The sequence below is a fragment of the Schistocerca americana genome, chromosome 4 (genome assembly GCF_021461395.2).
Source record: "Schistocerca americana isolate TAMUIC-IGC-003095 chromosome 4, iqSchAmer2.1, whole genome shotgun sequence".
Classification (NCBI taxonomy): domain Eukaryota; kingdom Metazoa; phylum Arthropoda; class Insecta; order Orthoptera; family Acrididae; genus Schistocerca; species Schistocerca americana.
In genome coordinates this window covers 488,396,913-488,412,515 of record NC_060122.1, presented here as the reverse complement: position 1 = coordinate 488,412,515, position 15,603 = coordinate 488,396,913, and the positions used below count along the sequence as shown (strand labels likewise).

The window sequence follows — 15,603 nt, the reverse complement described above, 5'->3', positions numbered from 1 at the left end:
TCTTTGTTTTTTGGCAACAAAGTATCAAACACTCCTAACACTGGCCCTCCGCAGCTGATGGCTCATGAATGTGCTAATGTTAATGTCACAACATCGACAACCATGACCGACTGCACAGTGGCAGAGCACTGCATGGTCCGCTGAATCCCAATACCATCTCCATCATGCCGACGGGAGATCGCGAATCTATCATCTTCCAGGGGAACAACTCCTTCGCACATCTATTGTGGGATGGAGACAAGCTGGCGGCAGTTCCATTGCACACTGGGGAACACTCATGTAGACATCCATGGATCTAGAGCAGCTTGTGCAAGACATGATGATAGGTACTGTACGCTGATTGTAGACCACCTAGACCTCTTCATGACAATCATGTTTCCCAATAGCAGTGACATTTTTCAGTAAGATAATGTGCCGTGTCACAAGGCCAGGAATGTGATGGAGTGGTTAGAGAAAGACAATGGCGAGTTCCAATTGATGTGCTGGTCCCACATCTTGCCAGGTCTGAGCCACATCAAACACATCTGAGATGTGACTGAACGTGGCATCAGAGCTCATCGCCCTCACACCGGAATTTACGGGAATTAAGTGACTTGTGTGCAGATGTGGTGTCAACTCCCTCCCGCGACCTACTAAGGCCTCAATGCTTCCATACCACAATGCGTCTCCACTGTTCTCCATGCCAAAGGTGAACATACTGGCTATCAGGTAGGTGGTCGTAACGTTCTGGCTGATCAGTGTAAGTTATCTGCCACCAATATCATTATATCCAAAAAGGAACAGTGGTTCTCTCTGCTGACAATGCAAGTATCATAAAACAGTCAATGGAGAACCTACACCACTTGAAAATGCAAAGCAAATTTTCTTGAAAATTAATAATTGCTTCTCTGTAAATGGACTACCACTCAACTTGGACAAAACACAACACATGCAATTCTGTTCTGCACAAGAGCTGACCTCACCTTTAGAAATAATGCATCTGAGTAAATCAATAAAAGAAACAGAATGCTCTCAAATTCTTTGGTGTTTAAATTGAGAACATGGACTGGACATCCCATCTTACAGATTTTGTTAAGTGCCTGAGCCCTTCAATTTCTGAATTACAGATAATAGCGCATTTAAGAGATGAAAATGCAAAATCTTCATTTGCTTTTTCTGTTTCATTCATTAGTGTCTTCTTCTTGTTGACCTCAGTCTGAAGACTGGTTTGATGCATCTCTCAATACTAGTCTGTCCTATGTAAGCCTCTTCATCTCTGCATGACAACTACATCCTACATCTGTTTGAACCTGCAACCTTTGCCGCCTCTTACCATTTTAGTAACCCCTGCCCCCTCCTGCCAATGCTGTGGAAGATGCCGAATACTTATGGTCTCGCCATGAGCAAATCGTCGAATGTCACGTGTCACTGCTTTAGCAATGTCGTTACGTGTTTGAAAGTGCGTTCAACACAATGGTTCTTTCAGTTTCAGTATGATGTCAAAATTGCAATGTGGGATGCTCCAGAACTTCCCCAGTGCATGAGCAGATTCTGCACATAATATGCTGCCTTACGGGTTCTTGCATTGTCCTGCAGAATTAACGCATTGTGTAGATGTTCAGGACATTTCACCCAAGCAGCCCATCGTAGGTGGTGTTGCAGGCAAGTGCGACAGTAGTGCAGTGCATTAACAATTTGTACATATGGGACCAAATGGCACAAAATTACTTCTCTCATGTCATAGGCTATGATGACCATTAACTTGACAGGAAAAGGATTGCGTCAGAATTTCTGACTGCATGGTGAACCTGCGTGACACTATTATGCGGACTGGTTTTTCAGTTCTGGCTAATAGGCTCTGGCCCAAAATTCATCTATGGTGATGATTCACGCAAGCATATTGTCTCCCTCTACTCATAATGCACCAGATGCACATGACTAGTTTTTGTAACATGTCCACTTTTTCACTCCACTTAGTGCAAGAGGTGCCCACTTTGCAGCAACTTTACGCATGTGCAGCTAAATGTATAAAATCATGTAGACTTTCTTCGTCAGCGTTTAACTTCAGTGATTTGACGGGAACCGGTGTTGCCACGGCAGCAAGGCTGTTGGCATATGAAGTGACTGATGCTGAGAAATGAACAGTGTTAAGCACTAGCATTTTAAATTGCATGAATGTGTAAAGAATACACTATTGTACAATAGCTATAAATTGAACGAGATTGCGCTGTTCTTAATACACTTATCTTGTATGTGAGAGGATGGAGGCTGTACTCCTGACTCTGGCACCCATATTAACATTTTCCGTGGTTTCCCGAAACTACTTCAGACAAATGTCAGGATAGTTTCTTCTTAACTGTCCACTCATTTTAATGTCACAACCTATGAACATCCTCAATAACCTCCTTTTGCAGTGCAGACTGCTGTGAAACGTGCAGAGAGAGAGTCAATAGGGTATTGGTTGATAGGTTGGTTGATTTCGGGGAGGCGAACAAACAGTGAGGCCATTGGTCCCGTTGGATTAGGGAAGGATGGGAAACAAAGACAGCCATGCCCTTTCAAAGAAACCATCCCGCCATTTGCCTGAAGCGATTTACGGAAATCACGGAAAAATCTAATTCAGGATGGCTGGACACAGGTTTGAATCGTCATCCTCCAGAATACGAGTCTACTGAGCTGACTAGTGCGCTACCTCGCTCGGTAATAGAGTTCTGGAAGGTACCAACAGGGATGTGGAGCCATGCCGACTCCAGTGCAGTGACCAGCTGCATTAAGTTTCTCGGTTGAAGATAAATCTCGCGAACTACCCACTCGAGACAATCCCATAGAGTCTCGATTTGGTTTCAATCAGGAGAATTTGATGGCCAGGAGAGTATGGTATACTCATCCTGGTGCCCTTCGAACCACGCATGTACACTGAGTTGTGTGACACGTTGCACTGCCCTGCTGATAGATGCCATTGTGCGGAGGAAACACAAACTGCAATGCGGGTGTAGACATGGTCCTCAAGAATAAATGCATACTTGTGTTGATCCACTGTGCCTTCCAGAATAACGAGATCACCCAGGGAATGCCACGAAAACATACCCCAAGTCTTCTTAGTACCAGTATGCACATAATTCCTGCAGCGTTCATCTTCAATTGTTCTCCAAGCATTAGACAATCTGGGTATGAGCACAGTCTGTATGCACACTAAAAGGCCACCTGGATCAGTGCATACCAGCCATTGCAGTTCTGCCATCCCTGAATGCATCTATCCACCAAGCAATCTTTCAGTACGATAGAACAGTATTTTCTACCATTTCCACAAGCTCCTCGTGGCATTGTCACCCATTCCTTCCACCGTGAACTGCAATCTTACATAAGAGTGCTGTTCAAGTTGGATAACATCTATCCTGAATGGCTGCTGAACTCACACTTTGGTCTCTCTTCACACTTCATTCTCCTTGAAAGGACTAGCATCTAATGTCACATCATGTTACTGTGGATTCTTTGGGAGACTCCTGATACCATGGAATGTGCATAGTTTATAATGTACTATTGTGTACTGTTGCAATTGTCAGTAAAACACTTAAGCAATGACAAACTTTTTTCGTCTTTTTTCTTGTTCTCTATCTTTAGGACAGTGCATTAAGATCTGCCATTGCTCTGCATATAATGTTAACATATGAACTAACCTTCCATTTGCATATTTCACAATCTTTTAATTCCTTACCATTATCACGATAGTTACCATGATGTTTGCAATGACCCTCATATTTCCCACCCTTCTGGCTAAAAAACCCTATTTTCAACACTCTCGTTCAATGCAATAGCCTTAGCCCACCTTAACAGTGAATGACATGGAAGTCTGAAAGTAAGAGATCCAGACTGTAGGGTGGATGAGGAAGAACAGTACAATGAAGTTTGTTAGCTTCTCTCAGGTGTGCAGACTTTTAAGGCCTTGTGCTGCCATGGAGAAGCAGAAGTTTTTTTTCTATTTTTGTGGTTACAAGCGTGCTGAAGTCAAAAACTTTCTGGCGGATTAAAACTGTGTGCCAGACCGAGACTAAAACTCAGGATCTTTGCCTTTCATGGGCAAGTGGTCTACCAATTGAGCTACCCGAGCACAACCCACCACCGTCCTCACAATTTTACTTCCCCTAGTACCAAACTTCACAGTTCTCCCGCCAAACCTTCAGGACTAGCACTTCTGGAAAGATCCATGTCTCCACAATAACCTTTCTTCCAGATGTGCTATAGTTGAATTCTTTTATCTTGGCGGCTCGCGCATGCCCGCCCAGACGCGGGAGATTGCTGCGTTGCCAGTTGCACACGACGCACGCGCCAAGAGAAGCAGCGCCGTAGTACAGCATAGTTCGCAAACTTACATTTAGGGGGGAGCGCGCAGTACATGAAGTAAAGCCACCATGGCCGCAATAACCCTTTCGCTGCTACAAAGACGTGCTCCCTGCATTCCGCGCTGTGCGCGATTTTGCACTGCACTGCTCGCCTGTGCAGACACATGGTGTTCCGACTGCTTTGACACTTATCATTCGATTCCACAAAAACTATTTGGCCCAAAAATTAGATTTTTGCACATCTTCTTGACTGATACCTTCCCCCCACAAATGACTTAATTTTATTTCGATGTTCAACGCAGTTATTACGCAGCGTTAAATATAGATAACCATTGCACGAAATTTTGAAGAGTTTGCAGAGGTAAAAGTTCATAGGGTATACTTTCCGTATGGTCGATTTAAGTTGCCACAATGTTGAGAATGAAATGTGGACAAGATACCGAAATTTCATATAAAATTTACTGTATAACAATATCTCATTTAATTCAAGCACCACATAGGTGTTGTATGTAATATTGAGAAATATTCCGTCTTTCGCGACTGTAACGAAAGTTTTATTTACACCGGGCATGTTTGGCTTTATTTTAAAGCACTTCAATCAATCAAAAGGCAGTACACGAAATACATTAAACAAAACTGTGGACTTACAAAAACATTAGGACTTGAATATACCGTCTATCAGTGAAGTCCTCTGAGCTATGTCAAATATAATTTTTGTGTGCGGCACGCACAAACAACATTTATTTGCTAAAACACTGATAAGCCAACACAAACGTTGAATATTGTGTTACCGCAGCGCAAAACTACGAAAGGTGACTTGGCAATGGAGGAGACAAAATACTGTCCACTGAAGATGCTTCAAAAAAGAGATACGCGTCTGGTCTAAATAAGTCGCTTATTACAGTTGCAGAAGAGGAATATATTTCAATACCATTGGTAAAACTGTGACTGTGGAACAAAAACAAGAAAGAGAACATGAGTACCATTGTGTATGTGCCATACCTTTCATTGATTGAAGTGCTTTAAAAAAAAGCCAAATGCACCCGGTGTAAATAAAACTTTTATTACAGTCGCAAAAGACGGAATATTTCTCAATATTACATACGACACCTATGTGGTACTTGAATTAAATGAGATGTTGTTATACGTAAATTTTATATGAAATTTTGGTATCTTGTCCACATTTCATTCTCAACACTGTGGCAACTAAAATCGACCATACGTAAAGTATATGCTATGGACTTTTACCTCTGCAAACTCTTCAAAATTTCGTGCAATGGTTTACTACATTCAATGCTGCATAATAACTGTGTTGAGCATCGAAACAAAATTAAGTCATTTATGGGGAAAAGGTATCAGTCAAGAAGACGTGTAAAAATCAAATTTTTGGGCCAAATAGTTTTTGTGAAATTCGAATGATAAGTGTGTCAAAGCAGTGGGAACATCATGTGTCTGCACAGGCGAGCAGTGCAGCGATGACAAAATCGCGCACAGCGCGGAATGCGGGGAGCACATGTCTGCAGCAGCGAAAGGGTCAATGAAGAGACAAAGCACTAGAAATTTCGAAAAATTGCATTCAAACGAATAAAATTCGTTAAGTATGACACTTCAATATTGTTTTTAAATAAGGAAAATATTATGCACCTCACAAGGATTGAACTCGTAACCTTTCACGTAGAAGCCCGACACCTTCACCGTTATGCTAACGCAGCTCGTCCGTGTTCATCGCTCCTTGAGAAGTATAACATGTCACGCAAAATACTGACAAACACCGTTGGTACGACTATGAATATTTGCGCTTTGTCGAAGTACGATAGGAAATAAACAATTACCGCTGTTCTTTATTGCGAAAAAGCAGTTCGTGAGATTGATACAAACACCTTTCCTTGCTATCGCCTGAATTAGGAGTCTTATTGCTTGTTTTGTTTAATTAATTAATAGAATATGAAGCAGTTGGTATAAAGAATGCTTTTTCCAAACTTTCTATAAAAGAAAGTCTGCTATCAAGACATTGCTTTTGTTCTATTACTTTATTTATGACTGAACGTTTCTAAAACTGAAGACACTCGTCCATGCTCTGCACTGCAGTCGAGATCTGGCAACATCGTTCTCTGTTCATTGGCTGACTGTGTTTTGTGACGTCAGATGTGCAGAACGAACCTAAACTCGGCCGCCAACATAAATGACGCGCACTTTAGTCCTGCAAGTTTCACGGGAGAACTTCTGTGAAGTTTGGAAGGTAGGAGACAAGATACTGGCAGAAGTAAAATTGCGAGAATGGGTTGTGAGTCATGCTTGGGTAACTCGGTAGAGCACTTGCCCGTGAAAGGCGAAGGTCCCGAGTTCGAGTCTCGGTCTGCCACACAGTTTCCATCTGGCAGGAAGTTTTACACCAGCACACACTCCACTGCAGAGTGAAAATTTCATTCCGGATGCTGAAGGCATTTCTTTAAATTCCTGGGGGTAGCACAATACACTTCAGAGTTGATTGATGCACTGTGGAGGAGGACATCAAACAGAATAACCCCTTCAGAGTCCACAGAACACCACTGTCATAACTTTATTGGCTGAGGGTGAGGCTTTGAAATTCTTCTTCAAGAGAGGTGGGGGTCATGCCACTCCATAAATTGCCATTTTGTTTGGTTTGAATCATTGAACCCACATTTCATCGCCTGAGATGACATTCAACAAAAAACTGTCATGAGAGGGCTCATAATGCACAAGCAATTCCTCACAGATGGTCTGTTGTTGCTCTTTATAGTCTCCTGTTAGGTGATGAGGAACAAAGTGGGCACACACCTTTGAGTACCCCGACGTACGTGTGTGTGTGTGTGTGTGTGTGTGTGTGTGTGTGTGTGTGTGTGTGTGTGTGTGTCAGTATTACCAATAGATATGTCCAGTTGAACAGCGAGAGTGGACATTCTGCAAGTATCTATTAATACTCGAGATGCCCTGGTTTTCCAAAAGAAACTCAATGACAGATGTCTGCTTGGAACTCACCTCATTTACACATGCCATTTTGAAGGCTATATATAGTGCCACCACGTTTCGGAACTTCATGGAACTATAGGGGCTGAAGTGGGAGTATTCCATGATGTCCTCAAACAAATTACACAATCTTTCAACAGAAACTGGCCAAGAAAAAAAAAATCTTTTGCATTACTTACTGAACACTCTTCCTATATTTATTTCTTTTGTCAAACTCAATATCTGTTGTGATTATCCAAGGATTTCTACTATGAATTGTCTTTTCACCTATGTGATCCTCTGCTGCCTACCCTACTTCATCTTTCAAAGCTACCCATTTGTATTCTGTTTTATTTCTTCCTCCTGTATCAGTTCAATGTTGTGCAATGTTCCCTCTGTAACTCTCAATAACCTCCAGCTCCAATTTATTCATGCCCTACCTCCTCAATTTTTTTTTTTTTTTGTGTTTGCAATTTCTTTAGTTTTAATCTGTGTTTCATAATCAAATAAATTATGGCCAGAGTCCAAATCTGCCCATGGAAATGTCTTCTAGTTCTGAATCTGTTTTCAAAATCTCTGTCTTACCATTATATAATCAATCTGAAACCTTCCAGTGTCTCCAGGTCTCTTCCACTTATATAACCTTCTTTAATGATGCTTAAATCAAGTACTAGCACTGATTAAATTGAGCTCTGTGCAAAATCTGTCATGTCGCTACCTCTTTCATTCCTTTCCTCGAGTCCATGTTATCCCTCTATTTCTCCTCCTCTTTTTTTCCTACTGCCAAATTTCAGTCGCCCACCACAATTTAATTTTTGTCTTCCTTAACTAAATGAGTAGTATTCTTTAAGTAATCATACATTCTTTCATTCTCATCAGTCGCAAAGATAGTTGGCATACAAACCTGTACTACTGAAATGAGTGCTGACTTTATCCTCCTATGATAATGCATTCACTATGCTGTTCATACTGGATTACCTGTTCTATTTTCTTATTCAATATTGGATGCATCCTGCACTACCCCTATTTGATTTTGTGTTTGTATATGTGTACTGATTTCAGCACTAACTCCCACTGTATGTAAATTCAACCTATTAATTTCATTTTTAAATTCTCTAACCAAGCTACCAAATTATGGGATCTAACATTCCACACTCCAAACTGTAGAATGGCAGGCAGTTGCATTTTTCCTGATGACTACATCCTCCAGAGTAGTTCCTGCCTGGAGATACGAATGGGACCACTTTATCTCTGGAATATTTCACCCACTGACATCATTAAGCTGTACAGCAGAGCTGCATGTCTTCTAGTTTCCTCTTGCTTTCAAGACCTGTTGGCTAGTATTACAATGCCAGATCTGGCAATCATTTAAACTGTTGCACCGCCACAACTTCTAAAAATGCTGCTGCTGCTGCCCCTCTTCAGGAACCACTAGTTCGCCTGGCCTCTCCACAGCTACCTATCCATTGTTGCTGCACCTACTGTAAGGCTATCTTTATCACTGAGGCTCACCAGTCACCCCACATCAGCAATGTATAGTGTCTTATGGCATCATACTCTGACGAAACTCGTCACTGAGAAAAAAAATTCTTTATTGCACACGACAATTTGGAGCATGTAATAGTAAGTGTTCACTTCAGTATCTCTCGCAGAAAATTCTTTTAACGCTGTGTATACTGGCAACGGTCTCACAGTGCATTTACTCCCTCATGAGCAAAAGCAGCATTCATTAATATAGCACCAGAAAAAGAAATTACTTTACACTATAGATCATTCAACTGCAGTGTGGCACAAAAAGGAGTGAGTTATTTAGTGAGATAAAGCATCTAACAGAAAATAAAGTTAACTTTGAACACATTAACTGAAATAATATCTTCTTGGGGCTCCTACTGTTCCACATCAGAGCAAGAGAGTGCAATGATATATGGATCAGTCAAATAACTACACTAACTGCTCCAAAACAATCAGTGATACTATCTTTATGCTCAAGTCTAGTAAACAGTATCATATTACAGAGCCAACAGTCAACTGACTCTGTGACAACGACATTCATCATAATGTTAAGTATTGTATAAAACAAATTAACAAGGCAAGTGCCTGAAGAGGATTGGTAATGGACCAAAATCTAAGTGTTTTAAGAAACTCCTCAAGAATATGGACTGAAGCTATGTCTCAGTGTTCATGACATGAACGTAAAATACAACACTTTTTTCAATGATATACTCCACCCCCCCCCCCCCCCCCCAAATTAAAAAATATTTCCCCAAAAATTAACTCAGATTAGACTTGAATCTACATAAAGGAAATTGAATCTTTAATGTTAGGCATAGCTCTGCTGTTGTTACTGTGGCTGATAGCCCCTTGAGCCTCAATAGTATTGGGGGAGGGGGGGGGGGGGGGGTGTACTACACCAATGATGAACGTCAGACATGGTGCGGAAATAATAAATAGGGTGAGAATTTCAACTGGAAAAGGCACATTTTGGAACTCTTCAAAAGCTACGTTCAGCCACATTTGCACTTAGAATCATTGCAGATCTCTGGGAGAGAGAAATCAGTAACTTGACATATTTTGCATATTTTCATTCAATAATGTCAAATGGAATAATGTTCTGGGCTACCTCGTCTTTAAGAAAGAAAGTCTTCCTTGCACAGAAACATGCTGTAAGACTAACATGTGGTGCTCACCCACAATTATCTTGTAGACATCTGTTTAAGGAGTTAGGCAGTCTGACTACTGCTTCACAGTACATTTATTCCCTTATGAAGTTTGCTGTGAATAATCCACTACAGTTCAAAAGGAAGAATTATGTACATAATTACAATACCAGAAGGAAAAATGACATTTATTACTCCACATCAAGGTCTTCTTTGGCACAAAAAGTTATGCACAATGTTGCAATAAAAATTTTTGATCACTTACCCAGTGACAAAAAATTTCTGACACACAGCATAGTAAAATTCGAAAACAGGAGAATTTTCTCCTTGGCAAATCCTTCTGTTACACAAAAGAATTCCTATTACTGAAATGTGTAAAAGGCAGTGGATAGAACTTGCTAATTCACAACATATGCATATCTTTTTTCTTTTTGAAAAATAAAAACTTAGAGATGTTCAGAATACGTACAAATTAATTTGCAATCTTAATGTGAATTGACTCATTCCATATCATTATGATCTATTGTGCAAAATGATCATGGAACACGAACCTAACTAAAGAGCATTATTTTCAACATTACATTGTTCTTTTTTCTATTTAGACAAATTTACAACAATTTTTTGTGGTTTCAAATCAAGATGAAAAGTATTGCTTGTATGAACACAAATTAGGCAAATACTACCCATTACAGACAATAAAATTGAGATAATCTTAAATAACTGCCATACACGACAAAATGCAAGGTGCAGCTGTGCACCCCCCCTTTCCAAGATGCTACATACACCAGTTCTTTAAATGAAGGAAGTTGTTCAGAAAAAATACGATGGTATTCTTGACCGAAGCCGCTACTGTTCGGTCAAGTAGTTCCTAAATTGGCATCACGAGGCTGAGTGCACCCCGAAAAATGGCAACAGCGCATGGCGACCTGGATGGTCATCCATCCAAGTGCCGACCAAGCCCGACAGTGCTTAACTTCGGTGATTTCACAGGAACCAGTGTAACCACTGTGGCAAGGCCATTGCCATATATTTATAATTTACTAATTTTAATTATTCAATCATCTTTTATTTCCAGTGGGGCCTTACCTGTTACAACACCAGCTGATGCCATCTGTTCTGACATTACAACAAGTCCATGGATGTTGCCTGTACTTCCAGCATGGGGTTTCTTGTATGAGAGCTGAGGTGTTCCTCCACCTTGAAGTTGTTTTTCAACTTCTGTTTCATCAAGGGAAGAAAAACAGATATCAGTAATGCATGTATTTTGTCTGGGAAATTAGGAAATAGGGTCATTAGGAAAGAACGAATATTTCAACATAGTTGTATGTGTGTATGGTTTTCTGCTAGTTACAGATAACAAGTTTCTGCTATGCAAAAATTACTAAAATTCTCAACATTAAGGTAATGCAAACTAATCACAACAAAAACCTATTACATTATAAATATAATTAATATGACCCATACACATTAATTGTGTGTGTGTGTGTGTGTGTGTGTGTGTGTGTGTGTGTGTGTGTGTGTATTTTTGTTTGTTTGTTTGTTTGGGTGGGTGTTGTTGGATAGTGGTGTCTTTGGACACTGTCGTGCCCATTTTGTATGACTAATTCTTACAGGCGACATCTATAGCTTACACATGATGTGCAATACTAAATTTGTTATACAAGACTTTGGAACCTGTTTGTGGGCATTTTGTTAACTCCTGCTGTGGGTAAAGAACGTAAATAGAGAATTACCAAAAAGACTGATCATTGTCTTTTCAGTTAAAAGGACAATATTTCAGAAATAGTGAAATCTGTGAACTGCACCAATGACCCCATTGTCAACAACAGTCATGCAAACTACAGAGTTCCACATCCATTGATGTCCTATGTGTTCATTGTTCTACAATGGTACATAAAGGCTAACACAAAAATTGTTGAAGAGGGATTTCATTGCAGAAAGATGATGTATTGTGAATGTGTTGGACAACACTTGCAAGACAGTGTTACATTTTCATTTCCACGATAACATTTAGAGATGAAGTTCGTACTTTTTTCCATGAGCTATTTCACATAACGACATTTTCCAAGGTATAACATAGAAACTGAATATTACTGATTACAAGCTACAGTTTTCAAATACAATAAAGATCTTTTTTAAATATATGATTGTTAAATGTGGCTCAATATAAAAAGTCATTGTTGAACATTATCACTATGTTTCAATATTTAAATGTGCGCACAGACTACACCTCCAGTCACATTGTGTATACTTGTTGACATTTAGAGTAACCAATATTTTTAGTATTTACAGCAGCTTCACAAGTTTGAATTGACTCACTTACTTTAAATTAGTCATATTCCATGGAATCCCTGGGGTAAGGTCTCTGATACATGAAAAAGTCAGCAATAAACATTTTATTTAAATATGTTACAATCAAATGGCAAAAGATTATTAAATATTCTTGTACTGCAGTGCTGATATTAATTATATAGTTAACATAATCAATGTGGATGCATGTGCTACTGTTTAAGGTTGTGTCAAGGAAAATAATAAATTTTTAAAAATGTAATGTAACTTAATAGATAACCTACTGCTGCCACTTGGTGAGTAGATTTTATATCTACCCAGTTACATTCTGTTGAATGTTGTGTGGTAGACAATTATTAAAATGACCTTTAGCAAGATTACCTTCAGTAATGCTAGACTCTTGAAACATGTTTTCCAGTGCATGATGAATTTCTTGGAAGGACGGCCGGTCACTGGCATTCCACTGCCAACACTGGCGCATCAGCTCATAAATCTTTGGTGGACAGCCTGGAGGACATTCCATCCTACAACATTAAAGAAAAACATATTTACATATATACAAACACAACAGCACAAATCTGTTGGTTTCGAGTGCCAAAAATGTGGTGATAAGAGGGAAAATAAATTTGCTAAAACTATCAGATGCTTTTTTGGCTTGATGAAATACATACTGGCAGTTTATCATCATTTCTATGTGCTTTTCCACTGTTCAACACCTCTTCCACTCAATTAGTGGTCACTTATACTCTTTACACATACTACCTAAGCAAATTAGAAAATTTAACAAATTGCAACCACCATGCCACAAAAAAGAAAACACACTAGTGTTGAAAGATGCAATCGCTATCCCCGAATTGCTTTTCAACAGTGGGAAGCAAGAAGGTGCTTAAAACATCAATGTTGGCCTGTGCAGTGATAGTGCCATGCAAAACAACAAGATCCGAGCAGGCACACGGGGGGAGGGGTTTATTAATGATTGGGAGCTCCAATGTTGGGTGGGTGATGGAGCCCCTTCGGGAAATAGCGGAAAGGTCAGGGAAGAAGGCCAGTGTTCACTCTGTTCTGCTTGCCAGGGGGTCTCATCCGAAATGTGGAGGAGGCCCTGCCGGCGGCGATACAGATCACAGGGTGCACCCAACTGCAAATTGTTGCTTATGTCGGCACCAATGACTCCTGCTGTCTGGGTTCAGAGGTCATCCTCCGTTCATACGGGTGGTTGGCGGAGTTGGTGAAGGCGGAAAGCCTCACTCACACCGTGGAATCTGAGCTAACTATTTGTAGTGTCGATCCCAGAACCGATCGTGGTCCTCTGGTTTGGAGCCAAGTGGAAGGCTTAAACCAGAGGCTCAGATGATTCTGCAGAGACCTGGGGTGCAAATTTCTCGACCTCTGCTAACAGGTGGAGAAATGTAGGGTGCCCCCGAATAGATCAGGCATGCACTACATGCAGAAAGCTGCTACAAGGGTAGAGGAGTACCGTATTTACTCGAATCTAAGCCGCATTCGAATCTAAGCCGCACCTGAAAAATGAGACTCGAAATCAAGGAAAAAAAATTTCCCGTATCTAAGTCGTACCTGAAATTTGAGACTCGAAATTCAAGGTGAGGGCAAAGTTTATGGCTGCACCTCCAAATCGAAACAAAGTTGGTCCATTGTAATATGAGACACAATTTAGGTCGAATGAATGACGACACAGCTACAGTAGTTTGGTTCGAGTCATAAGCTTAGCAGTTAAGCTTTACCAGGTAGCCATTGCTATGCTTCAGGCATTCTGTCCGTATTTATATGGGTACCCTTCCTTTTTCACGTGCTTCGTCTCGTTTGAATTCATTGCCTATTTTTCTTTCATCTAATATGTGCTGTTCTCTTTGTTATAGGTGTTTACGTCACTCTAAGCTGAAAATGCCTTATTGTACTGTGTCATCCATTGTTTGTCGCATTCTGATGATGAGTGTTTACGACCAGTAGCTGCTCGCGGCACGGCTTGCTTTAGTGCGCGCTGCCGCCGCTTACAATTTTAAAAAAATAGAGAGGAATCGTCTCATTAGCGAAACAATGGCAAAAGATTGTTATTTGTTGTTACTTACACTGCTGCTTCCTTTGATAATGATCAACAAGAACGAAATAATAGACTGCGTATGATAGAAGATGTTCTGAACGAGAGTTCAGCAAAAATTTTTCTCAATTTGAAAATCTTTGCAGACGCCTCTTTAGTACATTACATTCTGCACAGAAATTAGAGTCATCTTAGATTTAAAAATCTAGTCAATTGCCGTGCTTCATTTCTGATTGTATCACTATTAGGCATAAGAATAATACGAATATAAATATGACACGATATGTATATTCTTTCGTGTTTGCTGCTGTCTCACTCTAGTTTCGTGGTTTATTAGGCAGACAGGATTTAAATGAGTTAGCACCAAACACGAAACAATACATGGCAAAATGTTTATATTCGTATTATTCTTACGGTGAAGAGAATACTGCATGTGATTCACAATTCATAAAAGTTCCTGTTAGCACCAATCTCTTCTCACAGGTAGGAAAAAATTCAGAACGTAGAATTGGCCATTTTGATTGACAAACATCCCAAACAGTCTTGCCAGTGGATTTTCGTAGTACATTGAAATGCTGCTACATTCGAAGATGAGCAATACGGAATTTGTATTTAGTTCGTTGGATAATGTATGAAAATGCAGTGGTCGAAACTCGGGGCGGAGAAAAAAGATAGTCTTCGACCTTTTTTTTTTTAAATTTATTTACTGACGCAGAGGTTTTGGCGCCAGTATTTATCTTTGTGCCTGCAAAGCTTTCCTGTGTAGCGCTACATATATTTGACAGCAGCGGCACATACCAACACTTTTCAGAACTTCCATTTGCTTTGCACTCGATTGAAAGCCGCAGGCGGGTTTTTGGATTACAAAAACCGGAAAAAAAGTGTGACTTAGATTCAAGTAAATACGGTATGTGTGAAGTGCACATGTGGGTTTTTTAAGTTAGAGAATTCTCTCCCTAGGTCCGACAAGTCGCCTCCTGAGACGCGACAAGGTAGCAGTAGGCAAAACGCAACAGGGAATGAGAATATTAATGTGGTAATAGTAAACTGCAGGAGCGTCTATTGAAAGGTCCCAGAACTGCTTTGATTAATAAATGGTCGCAATGCCCACATAGTACTAGGGACGGAAAGTTGGCTGAAACCAGATGTAAACAGTAATGAAATTCTAAACTCAGTTTGGAATGTATACTGCAGAGACAGGCTGGCCAGTGAAGGGGGAGGCGTGTTTATAGTGATAAAAAGTGCAATAATATCGAAGGAATTTGACAGAGATCCGAAATGTGAAATAATTTGGGTGAAGGTCACAGTTAAAGCA

At 40.2% G+C, this 15,603-nt stretch overlaps 1 protein-coding gene across 2 annotated transcripts in view; it reads right to left on the bottom strand.

Annotated features, from left to right (window-relative positions):
* The window catches only part of LOC124614053 (tyrosine-protein kinase Abl), a 445,084-nt gene that overhangs the window by 60,550 nt on the left and 368,931 nt on the right, over window positions 1–15,603 (bottom strand). For both annotated transcript variants that reach the window (XM_047142887.1, XM_047142888.1), the window contains exons 10-11: window positions 12,614–12,756; window positions 11,030–11,161 (exon numbers count right to left, since the gene is read on the bottom strand). In XM_047142887.1, the coding sequence (XP_046998843.1) occupies window positions 11,030–11,161; window positions 12,614–12,756 (275 nt within the window). The remainder of the gene's footprint in view (window positions 1–11,029; window positions 11,162–12,613; window positions 12,757–15,603) is intronic.